Consider the following 17,752-nt stretch of genomic DNA (forward strand, 5'->3'; position numbering starts at 1 on the left):
TCAGTTTTAAATGCGACTGGAGGGGGAGAATTGTGAAGTCCAGCCGCACCAACCAACCGCACCAACCACACAACCTCACCAACCACAGCCTCACCAACCACAGCCACCATTGTTGACAGCCACCATTGTTGATCAACAATTGTGGGCTAAGATGTTGAAAAGTGTGGCCTTGTAAGCCTATAAATAGGCTCCTTACCATTTCATGAAAACCAAGCCAAGAGAGCAAGAGAAAACTCCAAGAGAGAGAGTTGTTTAAGTTCCAGAGAGAACTTAAGAGAAGAGTGAGCAATTCCAGAGAGAATTGGAGAGTGAAGAGAGAGGTTCCAAGAGAGAATCCTCCATGAGAGAAGTTTTTATTTTTGTATTCTATTTTTAAGAGATTAATAGAATTCTTTTATTTTCTTCTCATATTTCTTCTCTAAAGTGGTCAGAGAACCACAACAATCAAGGTTGCAAAATGCCGCAGGACAATTGGCAACCCAATTAGAGTTCCATTGTGTTTTTCAACCCAGCATTTCTCAAATTTCTAATGATCATATTAAGCAAGGAAAGCATATAATCTCTATCTCCCACATCACTATATTAAAGTTTTATCATAACCAGGAAATAAAAAATAAAAAATAAATAAATAAAGTATTTCATGCACTGGTGGAGAGTAGACGGGACTACATAATAGTTGTGCAACCAGGGCCTCTCGAACAGTGCCTTGTAAGACGTGTCAGCATTGATAATGTAGAACTTCGCCTCTGACTGGAGACTGGCCAGCTTCAGGGGAAGGATAAGAAGAAGAAGGAGATTAATATTTTGAAAGACGGCAGACAAAGCTTGAAAGACCTGGCAACTATTAATTAAACTCTCCTTAACTCGGTTTCGGTAATATATCTTAGTTTTGTCGGTGGAAATGGTTCCCATTATTGGATTGCTTTCCTCGGTATCAAACATGACTGAATATTTCTGATACATGTACGGATGGACAACTGTAAGTAAATAGTTTTAAGAAATGAATAAAAATTTTATGACAGATATATTCATTTAATAAAGCAAAGTGGGCAATTATAAAAAGAATTTGCTACTGGATGAGAACTTTGTTTGACTGACTTGTAATTAAGATTCTTAAAGCGTTAATGGTTCTCTTGCGAGTACATCACTTTATAATTTTGTCAAGCAATTCCGATTCGGCTGTGTTAGTCAAGTTAAAAGACACTACTGGTCCGTAAAACGTAGTTGAAACTTGACTTACAATAGGCATGATTACATAGTGTAAGTTTTTAACTCTAGCCAGTTAATTTGTTTTGTATTGGATGGCCAAGATATTGGCACTTGTATGTTAGGATTTAGTCTATAGAAAAATCCAATTGCGGCCTTTTAGTTTTGCTGTGGAGATCCCGTGGGGATGGTGAACTTTTCTTTGGTAATCTGACTTTTAAAATATATGATATAGGGAAAATTTCCTCCCCTGTTTTCTTCAAATTCTAGATTCTGAAATATGAGTGTTGTTTGATTGAAATATGTATATATATATATTTATATAATTGCTGTGTGTTTTTGTTTCATTCACGGGAGATTGGAGTTGCCGCAATATATATATATATTTATATATATGAATATACAGACTTGTGTTGCTATTAAATTGTTCTTCATATCATTGCAGTCTGCAGGTTACACGTACACCTAGCTGTCCAAACAGCTGGCAAGAGTAGATTTGAAAAGTAGCTAGATTTTCTGATGGCGGCTCGTGAGGGTGGTTTGGTTTTGAAAGAAGAGATATATGCAGCGAAAAGAAGAATAATCAGAGAAAATCCAGAAGCACCAGAAGGTAGTAGCCGGCAGAGCAATGATCAAGCAGAGCACAGTATTGACATCAAAGAAGAAGTTGGTAATAATGAGGAATTCTTTGACTCCATAGTCAATCCTGAATTAGACAACAACAACCTGCCGTGGCCCAAGATACCAAAGGTTGCGGACGCGCTTCGTAATATCGAATCACACGAGGGTTGTTATGATCATGTGGTGGTTTCCATCGGGCCCTATCATCATGAGAAACCTCATCTCCTGGTGAATGAGAAGCTCAAGCTTAAATGGGCAAAGCAATTTGTTGCGGACATGTTTCCTGATAAGGAACAGATCAAGATGCCTGGCCTGCTGAAGGAGAAAGTCAACGAAGTGTACAAGGAAGTTGAGAACGTAGAGGATGCAGCAAGGACATACTACGATAGTGATCACACGAAGAAATTCAGCAAGAAGGAATTCACAGAAATGATGTTCCTTGATGGTTGCTTCATTCTACATTTCATCTATATGCATAGCGAAAAGCCCGATGAAATGGGGATGAAAAGCCTTATCATAGCTCTTGTCCGGCAAGACTTGTTTCTGTTGGAGAACCAACTCCCTTACATTGTCCTCGAGAGTTTGATGAGGAAGAGGTTTGAGGAGGCCGATACTAAAGCCAAAGAAAGGGGCACCATCGGCAAGGCGGAGGCCAAAAATAAAGCCGAAGTAAATGGCATCAACAACAATTACATCAAGAAGTTCATCGAGGTCATCCGGGGTGATCAACCCCATACACCACGATTACCCTTTCATGACATCTGCTGTTTCCGAAACCACAAACGAGTTACTGTAACTGAAAATAATGTATCCGTACATCATCTTCTTCACCTATTGAGGGAAAATTTTGCGGGTTCAAAAAAGGAGGAAACAGTTCCCATCAAGAACAACTGTTGGCAATCATTCCGTTCAGCCAAAGAACTGAAGAATGCGGGAAGTAAAGATCCTTTCAAGATCAACAGTTGGCATTCATTCCGTTCAGCCAAAGAACTGAAGAATGCGGGAATCAAATTCAAGCCCAACAGCAATGGTAAATTTAGCGATGTTCGTTTTGAATCTTGCCTCTGGCTGTCGGGAAAGCTCATACTTCCTCCATTAATCGTCGATGACTCCACAAAATCCATGCTGCTAAACTTGGTGGCCATGGAGACATGCTCTGATCACGGCCCTGAAGATTTCTGGGTAACATCTTATATATGCTTGATGGACCTTTTGTTGGATACTGTCGAAGATGTGATTGTACTGAGAAATCATAACATTCTCATGAACTGTCTAGGCAGCGACCAACAGGTGGCTGACCTTTTTAACGAGATTTCTAAGAACTTGGTTCCACATCCTAAAGCTTATTCTACTATTAAAGCCGGCATTGAGGCGCATTACAAGAACTGGTGCAAGATTTGGGTGGCTGAATGGATTAACACCCATTTTAGTAGCCCTTGGACTGTTCTTGCTTTCCTGGGTGCAATTTTGGCCATCGTTCTAAGTTTCATTCAGACCTATGTAGCAATAAAACCAGACAAAAATGGTCCATAATGCCATGAATGGTAAACTATATATATATATATATATATATCGCAGCAAACCCACCCAAATAATGCCAATGCATGCATGTTAAATTTTTAAAATATATATTTGTTTCTTATATATTTACATATATGTGGATTTGGATTTTTACTTATAAATATGTTTTGCGTGTTTGTAATTTTGTTAATTTATTGTGATATTATATATATGCATCTAATAAATACATATATATATATATATATATGTATACTGAAGCTAGCTAGCCAGCTTGGAGCCTTATATACATTAATATTGTAAATAAAAGGAGATTTGGTGGTTTGCTTAACATGTAAATGTTGGAAAATGCTATGAAATAATGATTATATATAAGCTCCATCTATCCGATCTTTCCTTTCCTGTTTTCATTCTTTAAAACCATAAATGAATGGATAATAAATATAACAACTTTCTTGTAATTGAGTCCTTAAAGCAATTAAAGTTAAGCTATGGTTTTCTTTTTCTAACAATCCCAAGTGCTTCTTCGGCCGTTCCTTTCTCTTTGGATACGAACTGATTAAATTAATATATATATATATAGAGAGAGAGAGAGAGATAGAGAGAGAGAAAGAGAGAGATTCTACATACACACTCTTTTATCTAATGCAATTCAAAATCAGAGGAAAGAATTAATTAAATAGTCGGAGTGAGAAAAGAAGCCGGCCAACAGGAAATTTTTAAATTATTTTTTTCCAAGCAATGAGAACGTCGGAATTAGAATCAAATTAAAGAATGTCTTTGATCGTAATTTGTTGTTTCCCATGTGTTTCACATTGTACATTTCTCCTCTTCTTTTTCTCCTTCTTCTTTTTTGATTTGAAGCTAGCTTTGCTTATAGTTTGATTTGAAGGATTGATCCTTGTCGTTAGAAGCAAGATATATATATACAATTCCCACAACATTATCTTTACTAATTACTTTTCATGTAATGAAAAAAAACATTCAAACAAAAGCATGTTAAATTGGTACAAATCAGAGAAAGGATACCAATCTCTGCGGATTAATTAGAAGAGCTTTAGTTCTGCATAGGAAGTATGTATAGATATTATCTTTGTGCTTGATTTCCAGTTGTCCATAATTGCATATGAACCTTTTCTTTTTTTCTTCATGTTAATTATTTAATTGCTGCTTTTTAAATTAATTAATAATTGTACATATTTTCATTAAAATTATGCCAAAATTTGCATACAAGTTAAACAAATCACTGTCCACATGCACTCAACCTTTCTTTAACAGTTTGTTCTACTCTTGACACCATTTCATAAATTCTTTTTCAATTATATATCCTAAAGGTAGTAATCTCGCGTATATATGTATAGGATTTTTATATATAATCAGTTTTTTTTTTTTTTTTTTCCTTCTCTGTCTTGGACATATAAAAATGGAGTTTTGATCTGTTGGAAAATGGCAAAAGATGCAAACTAATGCCATTTGAGGTTTGGTTCTTAAAAAAAAGGGCTGAAAATGTATTTGTGGTTTCCATAGAAGAGCTTTCTGCAAGGAAAGTTGTCAAGAGAGTCGACAACATCACTCAATTTGGTGGAAGCCATCAACCAGTGATTTCCAGTTTTGAAAGTCATGAGAGGCACAGCCCCTTAAGGAAAAAGTAAGATTACCAACCGATTCCAGCTGGGAGGAGAAATTGAAAAGTTTAATGGAGGAAGAAGAAGAAGAAGAAGAACAAGGAGGAGATCCGGCCACATCCCACAAGGCAAAGATTCAAAGGGTTCCACCAATGCTTCGCGATCGAAAGAATTTCGAGAAGTACTTCGACCCAATATCCTTCTTAGCCTTAGTAAAATAAATAAATACAGATAAATTGGTTGTTTAGTACAGCAAAAGGATGATTTTTCATTATTCCATTCTGTCACAAACGTCAAGGCAGAATATATAGAATAAAATGGCCTCCAGAAATAAACATATATTTGTAGGGAATCATGTTCAGGGCTTTACCCATTAAGCAAGCATCAAAGTTTGAAACAACTACTTAGTGGCATTCATATTTTCGCTTAAAAATACATACAATATCGATTTGGTCATGTAAGCAGGAAAAATAAGGTAGAACTTGCAGATTTTACTTCCCAGCTGGTTTTCCTTTTAAATTTCAGATCATCAAGCGGTTTCGCAAATCTACAGGTCAATTCTATAGTAATGGCACAAAAGATCTCTTGTCGAACCACGTACTTTCACAGATAAAGCTTGGCACTCATAAGGAAACTACTGGAATGTTTTTGACAGATTTCCACTTTCAAAACAAAACGCTGCAATGGAAAGACAACAATAAAGCAGTTGAAGTAATAAAATATTGCAATGTATGTGTAAGTAATTAAAAAAATTAAAAGCGGGCAATGAGAGAAGAGTGTCCGTTAAGCTAGTAGCACAATGGAATTTTCCAAAGTAGACCTTTTGATTTTATGACCTTGAAATTGAAAGAAAACAGAAATGAATATTGTGAAGAAAAGCAATAACAGTGGAAAGCTGTTTTCCATTCATGAGAAGGAGTCTTTAAGTACACGTTACAGTACAAGATAATTTGTTAAAGATAAGCAACTAGTAACTAAATCTATATACACGTGTAATATTTAAAATACAAACAAACAAGTAGATAGAGTTATGAAACAGAGGTTGGTTTATCTCTATTATGCCCCCTCAAGCTGGTGGTATTGGAAAGAACACTAAGCTTGGGTCTAAGAAATTGAAGCTGTTGCATGGACAGCGGCTTTGTGAGGGCATCAGCTAGCTGTTCTTTGCTGGACACATGGCATACTCGCAATTCACCATTCGTAACTTTTTCACGAACAAAGTGAAAATCGACCTTGACATGCTTCATCTTGGAATGAAGAACAGGATTGACACAAATATACGTAGCACCAACATTATCACAATAGATAACGGGAATACTTGGAAGAGAAACTTGAAGTTCATGTAGTAAGGAACGAAGCCAGCATAACTCAGACGTTGTTGCTGCTACAGAACGATACTCCGCTTTTGTTGAAGATCGAGACACGATTCTTTGTTTCTTAGACATCTAAGAAATAGGATTGGAGCCAAGAAATAAAACAAAAGCAGATGTGGAGGTACTGTCATCTTTGTTACCCGCCCAATCAGCATCACTGTAGGCATGAAGAGAAAGAGATGAACCACGCCGAAGAAAAAGACCATAACTGCTTGTACCTTTAAGGTAGCGAAGAACCCTTTTAACTGCTGCCCAATGAGTCTCAGTTGGCTTGTGCATAAATTGAGACAGCTTGTTGACAAAATAAGAAATATCGGGTCTAGTTAAAGAGAGATACTGCAAACAACCGACCACTTGATGATACATGGTAGCATTGGTCAAGTTTGTGCCATCTTGTAGCAGAAGATTAGTTGAGGAGGCCATTGGAGTGGTGACAACCTTAGCTTCAGTCATACCTGTATACTCAAGTATATCTTCAATATATTTGGTTTGAGTGAGAAGGAGACCAGAATGAGTTGAATGAACTTCAACACCCAAAAAATAATTCAACGGGCCAAGGTCCTTAAGAGAGAATTTATTTGATAGAGCTTGAACGAAATCCGAGAGAGCAGGATCATTATTACCCGTTAAAATAATATCATCAACATATATCAATAAATAAATTATCGTACCCGAACTATTAAAGATGAACAATGAGGTGTCTGAAAGAGAGTTTACAAACCCATAGGTGAGAAGAAATGATTTCAGCTCCATATACCATGCCCGAGGTGCATGTTTTAAGCCATAAATTGCTTTCTTCAACTTGCAAACATGAGAGGGCTTACTTTGATCAATGAAGCCTTGAGGTTGAGACATATAGACCTCTTCATTCAACTGACCGTGAAGAAAAGCATTGTTAATGTCCAACTGTTGAAGACACCAATTTCTAGACAAAGCAATGGACAATATCAGACGTATTGTTGCTGGCTTAATGACCGGGCTAAATGTTTCAGAGTAATCAATACCCGGTCTCTGATTGTACCCTTTCGCGACCAAACGAGCCTTGTATCGATTTATTGAACCATCAGGATTGCGTTTAATTCGAAACACCCATTTGCTACCAACAAGATTATATTTCGGATGAGAGGGTACTAACTCCCAAGTACCATTCTGAATTAAAGCATCAAATTCAAAGGACATTGCCTTTGTCCATTCGGCACTCTTCAAAGCTTGAGCGACCGATCGTGGTTCTGTTTCATGATCACCAGCAGTGGCAGCAAAGAAGTTGGTAAATGATTTTGGCTTAAAGATGTTATTCATGGATCTGGTGCGCATAGTATGTGTTCTATTTGTCAACTGTTGGACCGGCCGTGGCGAGTTCTCACATTGAAAAGAAGGTGATGTGGAGGAGATATCAAGAGGGGGAACCGTTGCTTCCTGCATATTAGAAGGAGCAGATATATGAGGGCTGTCAGGATATGGATGAGGAAGAGAAGAATTTTGAGATATTTCATGTGACAGTGTTGGAGTAAGAGTAGGAATGTGAATAGGAGTGGAAGACATGTGATGAGTTGGGTGACTAGATGGAGGAGAAGTTTGAGATATTTCACGTGATGGTGTTGAATTAGGAGTAGAAGTGTGAATAGGATTGGAAGACATGTGATGGGGTAGGTGGGTAGGTGAGGTAGGTGGGTTAGGTGAGTTGAAACTATTGGAAGAAAAAGGAATTGTTTTGTGAGGGGAACACGTGATGGGAGGAGAAGTATTCCATGGTGACAAGGACTCATCAATAGTGACCGGGTGAGAAGAAGGAAATTGTTTATATGGAAAGTTAGACTCCACAAAGGTAACATGACGAGAGATAAAAAAAATTTATCGTTTGAAAAATCATAACATTTATAGGCACTTTGATTTTTTTGATATCCCAGAAACAAACATGGTGTAGACTTAGGTTCTAATTTATGATTAGAATAAGGTTTAAGCTAAGGATAACAAAGACAGCCAAAAATTTTCAAATGATGATAATTTGGCAATTTTCGAAAAAGAATTTCATAAGGAGAATGAAAACTGAGAGTTGGAGTTGGCAATCTATTTATTAGATAGACAGCTGTTTGGAAACTATAGGTCCAAAATTTTAATGGCAAACCTGCCTGAGATAGTAAAGCTAAATCAGTCTCCCTAATATGTCTATGACGTCTTTCTGCATACCCATTATGTTCTGGGGTATAAGGAGGTGTTAAAAAATGAGTTATCCCAAATTTCTCAAAATAGGATTTAAGTTTAATGAATTCACCTCCATTATCAGAGTAAAAGGAGATGATTTGTTTTTGAAAAAAATTTTCAACATTAGCTTTGAATTTGAGAAAAATAGAGGAAACATCAGATTTTTGCTGCATTGGAAACCACCAGACATACTTAGTGTAATGGTCAACAAATATCACATAATATTTGTACCCATCAATAGACAGTACGGGTGCAGGACCCCAAACATCTGAGTAGATTAGTTGTAAAGGTTGGGAGCTAGTCATAGAAGAAACATGAAAGGGAAGTTTATGAGCTTTATTGCATTTGCAGGGATTACAATTAAAAGAGTTGACAGAGGACACTGGTAATGAAAAAGTAGAAATTAAATGACCTAAAATTTTATTTGAAGGATGTCCTAAACGACTATGCCAATTCTGACTAGAAGTCTTGACACTGGAGAATGAAACAGGCTGCAAAGCAGTAGGTGCTATGGAAGAGTGCCACTCATATATCCCTCCATTATTTGGTCCTTGAAGTAGAGTCACCCCCGTTGAGATATCCTTCACAACAAAATCATGTGGTGAGCACTCTATTTTGGTATTATGTTGTTGGCAAAATTTTGAAATAGAAATTAAGTTCTGTGTCATGTTTGGAACACATAGCACACCATTTAAAAGAAAGGAATGATTAGAAGCAGGAATATAAGTGGAGCCAACATGAGTTATTTTTAAACCATTACCATTACCAACCATGATCTCGTCAGTACCATCATAATCAGAGTGAGAAGACAGGTTATGTAGATCATTGGTGACATGATGTGAAGCGCCAGAATCGAGCAACCAAGATCACTGAGAAGAAATTGGAGAGGGAGACGGAGAAGCTGGTAGTGCTAAATAAAAAGCATGAGGCCTCGGACCAAATTTTGGAGTGGGAAGCAAACCTTGTTGATGCATGGGAGTCCATTGTTGCTTCAGTTGAGGGCAAAACTTTGCAGAATGACCAAGCTGGTCACAAAACTGACATTTTCCACGGTAATTTCTAGAAGAAACCAAGGATTGGTTACTGCGAGAATAATTGGAAGATGATTGGAAGGACTTAGTACCTGGTTTCTTGGAAAAAGTACGACCAAAATTAGAAGAGTTGATGTTTCGGTTTGCAACATGAGCAACAGCAAGGGAATCATCATGGATTTGAGAATCTGTCTTATGTAGGTATGCCTCATATTCCAACAGCCGCTCATGTAGATCTTCAAAGGAAATTTCAGTATCTCTTGAACGAATAGCTGCAGAAATTTCTTTTAGATCAGAATTTAGACCATTGATAACATAGATGGTGATTTCCTCATCTTTGAGTGGTGCATTAAGCAAAGCAAGTTCATCTGCTGCCCCTTTAATATCAAACATGTAGTTTGTGATATTTCGAGATCCTTGAGGTTTAACAAGCCTCTCCCGGAGCCGGATAATGCGTGCTCTTGATGGCTTAGCATAGGTGACAGAGAGTTTATTCCAAAGGTCACGGGAAGTCTTGGCCGTAGCAACCATGGGAGCAAGCTCACGGGACAAGGAAGCCAATAAGGATCCAAACAAAAGTTGATCTTGACGGGTCCAATACATATATGCCAGATTAGAGGAGGAGGGTGGACACACTAAAGAACCATCAACATAACCGGTGAGTGCATATCCATAGAGAAGAGCATCCCACTAAGCTTTCCATGTGAAAAAAATGTCAGAGGTAAGGCGAATAGGTGCTTGAGTAGCAACATTGAGAAAAACTAAATTGGCAAAATCAAAATTCTGGGTATCGGTTATAGAGGTGGAGGATGAATCAGCCATGATAGCAAATGAGAGCAAAGGAAAATATATATATATATATATGCGCAGAAGACAGAATCGTAAAAAAAACTCTTTAGAGCAAGTGCTCTGATACCATGAAAGAAAACAGAAATGAATATTGTGAAGAAAAGTAATAACAGTGGAAAGTTGTTTTCCATTCATGAGAAGGAGTCTTTAAGTACACTTTACAGTACAAGATAATTTGTTAAAGATAAGCAACTAGTAACTAAATCTATATACACGTGTAATATTTAAAATACAAACAAACAAGTAGATAGAGTTATGAAACAGAGGTTGGTTTATCTCTATTAGAAATTAGGAACAAAGAATGTCTTTAACTATTATAACTGTTTCCATGCTTTTAGCACGGTAGATTTTTTATTACAGTTTAGTTTTCAAGAATTGACCTATCTATGTCGTTGTCTGAAGCTAAGAAACATATTCCCACAATGTATCTACAAGAAATATATTCCCACAATGTATCTACTTTCTTTTCATGTTAAGAAAATGACCATTCAAACAAAGCAAAATTCCAAACCTCTAGAACCTCACTCTGCATTTAAACACAGTTTATTCTAATAAAAGACTTCCTACAATGGTTTTCTGTTAGGAGCAAATAATGAGACATACAGCACCCATTATTAATGATCCCAAACAAGCCATAACCTATCCCAAACAGAAACTTCTACACAAACATTTAAATAGCATTTATAAGAAAATTTTAAAAGCTCATATAAACTATTCCCTAACCACTTATTCTATTAGAATAATTTCTATTCATCTACTCATCTGAGCACTAATTCCTGAACCCAACATTTTAGAATAATTTTTGGATGAACTTTCGAGCGTTACAACAAGAATAAATTGAATGTAATTGATAAGAGAGAAAATAAGCCAAAGAAAACTAAGCAAGCCAATAAAATTCATATTCATATTGGGGGAAAAAAAATGTATTAAGTATTATTGTTGTTAATAATAAAAATATGATATGCTGCAAGAACTCGCAAACTACTATCTACCAGAATCTCATGCTTGGATAATGTTTACGTTGGTACTTTCACCACCCTCTTCCCACTCGTGTTTCCACTTTAGCTCTTCTTCACCGCCACATTTGACCTGCATATAGAGCCACGGGGCTAGGGAAGAGGAGCCGGATAGGAATTCTCAAGCAATACTTAAAGCTTCTTTTTACGTTAGATTCACGTACCTTCATGAGTAAGGCTTATGCTATTTATATTGTTGCATGGGGACCACGTTAGACCTATATATCTTCTTCCTTTTTATCCAAGCTCCTTCTAGAACCCAGCGGATGCCAATTTGCCCTGTCATTGTGACAACCCTATGTACACGTACCCTGTAGCTTTTTGGATGATGAGCTCCAGATATAAGCTGACTCCACCTCTGTTAGTCATGTCTTCTGGATTTCAGTTGGTTAGGGCACACGGATTAGATTTCAGCTGATGTCTTTAGTGGGTCTATGTCCTCATTTCCCTTTTCCCATATCCACTTTTGATTGGGCTGGTATAACTGTTGGGTTTAGGGCCTGAGTTAGGGGTTTAGGGTATCTAATTTTTTTGGAATTTGGCCCAATGCCCCTATAGGGATGAGCTTCATGATTTTTACCCCTTCATTTGCTATCTTTTTTTTTTCTACCCTTCAATATCTATTTTAACCTTAAAACAATAAAAAATGACTTAGATATTCTTTTATATTTTAAACAAACAAAGAACAAAAATCTACTTTTTAGAAAAAGAAAACAAACTACATGAAGTAATTGTTTTTACAAGAATACACAAAAATACAAAAAAACAAAACTTGCCATGGAAAAGCCAAAGGAAGCTTCATCTCAGCACCCAAAAAAAATACAAAGAAAAAACAAAAAAACAAAACTTCATCTCATCTCAGCACTCTCCGAGGTAATTGTTTTAATATTTTTGTTTATTTGTTGCCGTGGACCGATGTGTGTTTGTTTTTGTGTGGATTTTTTGCCTTGCCGAGACCGGTGTGGATTTGTTTTTGTGTTTATTTGTTGCCTTGCCGTGGGCCCGTGTGGGTTTTTTGTTTTGTGTTTATTTATTGCCTTACCGTTAAATACTTAAAAATTTAGTACAATGTGAGACATTGAAACTTGTAATTTGTGTTTAGAACCGGTTAAAAATGTGGAATTTTTGAAGATTTAGGTTTTTGTATGGAAGTGATTATAACCTAGGTTTTAGGATAGATTGATATTGGGTATTAGTAGGAAATGAAGAGAGGAAAAAAATGGGACCGGTTTGGCCTTGAACGGTGGCCGGAGGTGGGAGAAACAACCGGATCAAGAATCGGATCAGGAATGGTTTAGGCGGGTTCAGATCAACCTGAACAAAGGTTGAAGATGAATCGAACAACATGTTGTCTGGGATGAACGACACCCAGACAACACGTCGTTTTTAATTTTTTTAATTTTTTTTAAATTAATTTTTTTTTTTTTTTTTTGGATTCCATCGACATCCGTGAGCATGGAAAATAAATAAAGGATGAAGGCAGGGAAATCAATGAATTTGATGAAGAATAATGTTAGTTTGTAATAAAAAAACATAATATATGTATATATATATATTTGTTACAACTTAGGGATATAAGGATTTTTACCCTGATCGAAGTTTAAATCCTAAAGCTAAAGGTGTTATCTCACTAGTGCATAATACTCAAACTCTGTCTAGAAAACTGCTTTTGTGGGTTGAAAAGAAGAATTTTTTTAAAAACGTACTTGACCCTTAGGAAACTAATTATATTTCTTTTTGGATTTGTATACAGATAAATCCTTGACCATAAACTAATTATACAGATAAAATAAATATAACGTGAATGATTTGTATAGCATATATAGGTGTCGGTAGGTTTGAGCTTTTATAACCAAATAAGGTTAAACACAAGCAGTATGGGGAAGAGATGTAGCTACATTAGTTGACATACTCATATAGAAGTGGTGGACATGTTGCAGTCCAGCTTAACCTATATGTTCAGATTATAGTCTGCAACTTTCTGTGCACATTTTTTAGACATATATTGTATGTTAAGAAATAATTAAATATAACATGAATATGATTTGTATATATACAGTCTAAGGGCTACATTTGATTGCCTTATAACAATTTGTCTGTTGCGTAGCTTCTATGTAGTCTTCCACCTCTATACTTCACTTTCTTATTTTTCTATTTTGGGTGAATTGACTACTTCCTCTCCAGTCATTTCAATATTTCACTTTATCTGCTTCTGCATGTAGCATCATAATTGGCCACAATTATGGGTTGCTCTATTAAAACCCCACTTTAGACTATAGCTACATTAGAAATCTTAGTTGCTTTTCAGACCTTCTTTTTTCTTTTAAGTTTTTTCTTCTTCCTTGCTAGGGTAATTTATTACTAAAAATCAGTACTTGGAGATAAGAGAAAAATACTTTATGATTAATTAGAATTGAAGTTGAGAATTCCAAAGTTAGTACTTTCTAAAGGTATAGATATATATATATATATATATAGAGAGAGAGAGAGAGAGAAGATCAGTGCATAAAATTTTAGGTACATGGTTAGCTAGAAGCAAACACGCAAACACTTTTTCCCCAAAAAAGAAAAAAAAAATTAAAGAAGAAGAAGAAGATAGAAAGATTTAGAAGTAAACACACTTCTATATAGTAAATGTTCAGTAAATGTTTTGTAGATGGCATACACAATATCCTTAGGAAGAGAGCGTATGAAATTGAGGATTACGGATATTTATATATGTATACATAGTTGACAATGTGGTTAAAGGTAGACAAAATTTTATTAATGTTGTCAATGTACATTTGTAGGTTGTACTTTATAATGGCACCAAAGAGGAACTTGTGGCATCAACCGAAGAAGGGAGGTAAGAAGGTGGAAAGTAAGAGACGCGGTGGTAGCATAGCAGCACCTGACTCTAAGCGTCGACGAACTACTAGGCAGAAATCCAAAGCTGAGACGGAAAGCACCAAACTTCGAGGGCACGTTCCACTTTCCTCTCCCCCATCTGATATGGTAAGTTTTATATTCATTTATGTTGTTTTGTGCGGTAAATGATAAGACATCTGTCAGCATTTATTCATGAAAGTGAAAACTCAAGAAAAACTTCACCCGATGGCCATCGGTAATTGCCGATAGGCCATCGGGATTTTTTTTAGTTCATTGTAGGTTGATTACCGATGGTTACATCGGTAATTACCACTTGTGCAAAAATGTGAACCCATATGTCTTAAGATATAGTTGGAAATTATTATTATCAAGTTAGGGTGGAAAAATAGGGTATGATTAAATTGTTGACGTCAGTTCCATTTATGTAATTCATTTTGCAGCCCATCGATGCTCCAAAGGAACGGATCTTTCAGGATGCCGATATATTTAAAGTTAGGGCACATTCATTCGGGAATCCAATAGAAGCAAATAAAGTAATTACAAGTGTCCTCACAAGTGAGCAGCTGGAAAAGTATAGACAAACATGTTTTGGACACTTACTTAACATGAAGAACCTCTGGTTCTCTGGTCAGGTAGTGCATCACCTGCTTTGCAGACGAGTTGTGTCCAACAATCCAGAAGTACTGGAGTTTAACTTCGGCAGATCTGGAGTGCGGTTTACGAAGTGGGAATTCGCACTCACTAGTGGCTTAAAGTTTTGTAGGTACCCTTCCATATATGATGTGCAAATTTCCAAAGGAAAGGAGCTGCTCACGAGGTTGCTAGATGATAGGACTAACTTGAAACCGCCCGAACTGGAACGAATATTCAAGGGTACACTTTTTGTGGATGATTAGGATGCTGTAAGAATTGCGTTACTATATTTCTTAGTTCATGGTGTACTCGGAATGGATCCAAGGGTTCAAATAAATAGAAAATTCATTGATTTGGTTGCCGATATCGAGATATTTAATTCCTACCCTTGGGGCATTTTGAGCTACAAGGAGACGATCAACTCATTCCACAATGCATTCCAGCATAGAGGACATGCAATAAAGAATAAATCACAGTATTATGACCTAAAAGGTTTTCCATTGGCATTTCAGGTACGGTAATATATTTAATACATGTAATGTTTACTTAAAAATTATATTTAATAACCTATAATTTATATTTTGTAGTTGTGGGGGTTTGAAGCAATCCCTGATTTTGGTAACCAATTTGGCGAGTGGCGGGAAACCCATTGTCCGAGGATCCTTATATGGCATGCTACAAGTCAACCGAACCATTTTGCTATCCATAATTGGTTCACCTCAAATAGCAATGTAAGGCAAATTTTTTTTAGACTACATGGTAAGACTACATTCAAGTTACATTACCAAAGTTAGTTTCCAAATTTACTTCTTTTTCCTTTCTTCATTTCATGTAGTATGTTGTGCACTGGAGGTTAGATGCTACCGATGAGGAGAAGACTATGGATTACTGGCGAACAATAGCAGTGAACATACATGAAGTTCGCTATACAACACCACCACTTGTAGCACCACTAGCCACCGTTGGTGCTAAAGATGCATCCAAAGCTGAGGACCATTCTAGTGGCCTTCCAGATGCTAATTTCAGGGTATGCAATTGTTACTTGCACGCAATTTTGTATTTCATATGTTGTACTAATATATGTTGACTTATGTTTTGGATATTGATATTGATTAGCTTGCTTGCTTGGAGGCAAAATTTGATGAATTAAATAAAGAGATGGCATCGTTAAGGAAGATGCTTAGTTCTGTTATTGACCAACAAAAGCATCAGGTATCATTTAGACAACTTAATATACTTTAGTGTTTCAGCATTATTAAATTATATATTGTAATTCAGCAATTATTTGTTGTTAGGGTTTGGGAATTGCAAAATAACCATTGTGTTTTGCAGGCAGAACATCATATGCACAGCCATTCACCGTCATCTTCGGTGCGACCATCATCCCCTGTGGCACCGTCATTTGGAGAGCAAGCCGAAGAATTTGATGCACCCATAGACGGTTCCAATGGTAGGAAGGAGGATGATGAGTGTACTACACCGTTTAAGCCTATCGTACCTGGAGGACCCTATGTGGAGGATTCCTGGGCTTTGGTGCCATATCGGCCTTTACATTTGGGGTGGGATGTCGGTGCTTCAGCTGACAGTCCATATCATGACCAATCAGCTGAGATTGAGGTGGAAGATTGGACGCATAATGTTGGTGATACAAGCCGATTCGGTAGAGTTTACCACCAGTCACATCACGTCATCTCTCCTTACACTGACCCATGTAAAAAAAAGGTCAAATTTAATCTTAATCGACATATTGATGCATCGAAGGAGAGGGCATTCGATGAGTGGTATAGGGTGGCACTGAAGGAAGCAACCGTGTGTACATCTTATATGACGGTGGGGAAGAAATTTTTTGCTGAGCTACTTACCTCTGAAGGATGGTTGACTTCCGATGTAAGTTATATACTTTATGTTCATGTAAAATCATTATGTTCCTACGTTTGGACTGATGTTTTATTTATCAACTCGCACTTGTTATTTATTTCCTTTAATGTGGTTTTGCAGCATATTGACACTATTTTGTATTTCATACAAAAAAGGCAGTTTGAGAATGAGAAGATGTTCACCCACACCTGTGCCATATTAGACGTGTTATTTTGGGTAACATGATGGGATGTTACTGCATTGCTTAATGTTATATTGATGATATTTTATATTGTATCTATTTCATTATTTGGTAGTCATCCATCAAAGGGCGTTATCCCATATAGGGGGCATCTCGTAGCACATATTTATGTGATGCGACCCTTCGTAGCTATGTGCATGGGAAGTCACCCAAACCTAGCGTGCCGTGGCGGAGATGTGATTATGTAAGTCCCTACACATATTTAAAAAAATTCTCACTAAGTTTCCCATTTTGTGGATAATAAGGTTATGTTCTAATTTGCAGATGTACATCCCTGTCAACAATGGAGGCGCGCATTGGTTGGCAGCATGTGTGGACTTGAAGGCCCAAAATATTGATTTATATGATCCAAATATGGGAAATAAATATGTCCAGAATAAAGAGTTGAACAATGTGGAATGCCTTACGTATATGCTGCCTTACCTATTGAGGGATGGGGGATATTATGAGAAGAATCCGGACGTACCTCCCACTTTAGAGCCATTCACGATGACCATGATCAAAGATGCACCCCGCCAAGATAATGGGTATGAATGTGTTGTCATTTCAAACAACTTCTATTGCTACAGTTTTATTGTGGTTACGTGTGGAAATACACGTGGTTGGTTTTCATTAATGCTATTCTACAAGGGTGATTGTGGCGTCTACGGTTTGAAATTTATTGAATACAAGAGTAGTGAGGAGAATCCTT

At 36.8% G+C, this 17,752-nt stretch overlaps 2 protein-coding genes and 1 long non-coding RNA gene across 3 annotated transcripts; 1 reads left to right on the forward strand and 2 right to left on the reverse strand.

The window, feature by feature from the left end:
* Positions 1 to 1,657: 1,657 nt before the first annotated feature.
* LOC125419396 (UPF0481 protein At3g47200-like) lies at positions 1,658 to 3,494 on the forward strand. The gene has a single exon (XM_048465171.2). It carries the CDS (start codon positions 1,726 to 1,728, stop codon positions 3,358 to 3,360), a length of 1,635 nt encoding a protein of 544 aa, XP_048321128.2. The 5' UTR covers positions 1,658 to 1,725; the 3' UTR covers positions 3,361 to 3,494.
* Positions 3,495 to 8,857: 5,363 nt separating this feature from the next.
* On the reverse strand, positions 8,858 to 9,419 carry LOC132799804 (uncharacterized). The gene is made up of 2 exons (XR_009634683.1): positions 9,306 to 9,419; positions 8,858 to 9,126 (listed from the first exon to the last, which is right to left on the reverse strand). It is a non-coding gene; the product is annotated as an uncharacterized LOC132799804 (long non-coding RNA).
* A 117-nt stretch (positions 9,420 to 9,536) lies between these two features.
* LOC125420609 (uncharacterized) lies at positions 9,537 to 10,179 on the reverse strand. Its single transcript, XM_048467241.2, has 2 exons — positions 9,669 to 10,179; positions 9,537 to 9,604 (listed from the first exon to the last, which is right to left on the reverse strand). The coding sequence occupies exons 1-2, from the start codon at positions 10,177 to 10,179 to the stop codon at positions 9,537 to 9,539; spliced, it is 579 nt and encodes a 192-aa protein (XP_048323198.2).
* Between the last annotated feature and the right edge of the window lie 7,573 nt (positions 10,180 to 17,752).

The sequence above is a fragment of the Ziziphus jujuba genome, chromosome 11 (assembly GCF_031755915.1).
Source record: "Ziziphus jujuba cultivar Dongzao chromosome 11, ASM3175591v1".
Taxonomy (NCBI): Eukaryota; Viridiplantae; Streptophyta; class Magnoliopsida; order Rosales; family Rhamnaceae; genus Ziziphus; species Ziziphus jujuba.

What these genes read in the sequence shown, in the direction of transcription:
- LOC125419396 (XM_048465171.2), top strand. Translation starts at nt 1,726, where the DNA reads ATGGCGGCTCGTGAGGGTGGTTTGGTTTTGAAAGAAGAGATATATGCA.
- LOC125420609 (XM_048467241.2), bottom strand. Translation starts at nt 10,179, where the DNA reads ATGTATTGGACCCGTCAAGATCAACTTTTGTTTGGATCCTTATTGGCT. An exon ending in TACTTTTTCCAAGAAACCAG is followed by an intron (nt 9,605 to 9,668) that starts GTACTAAGTCCT and finishes GGTTTCTTCTAG; the next exon opens with AAATTACCGTGGAAAATGTC.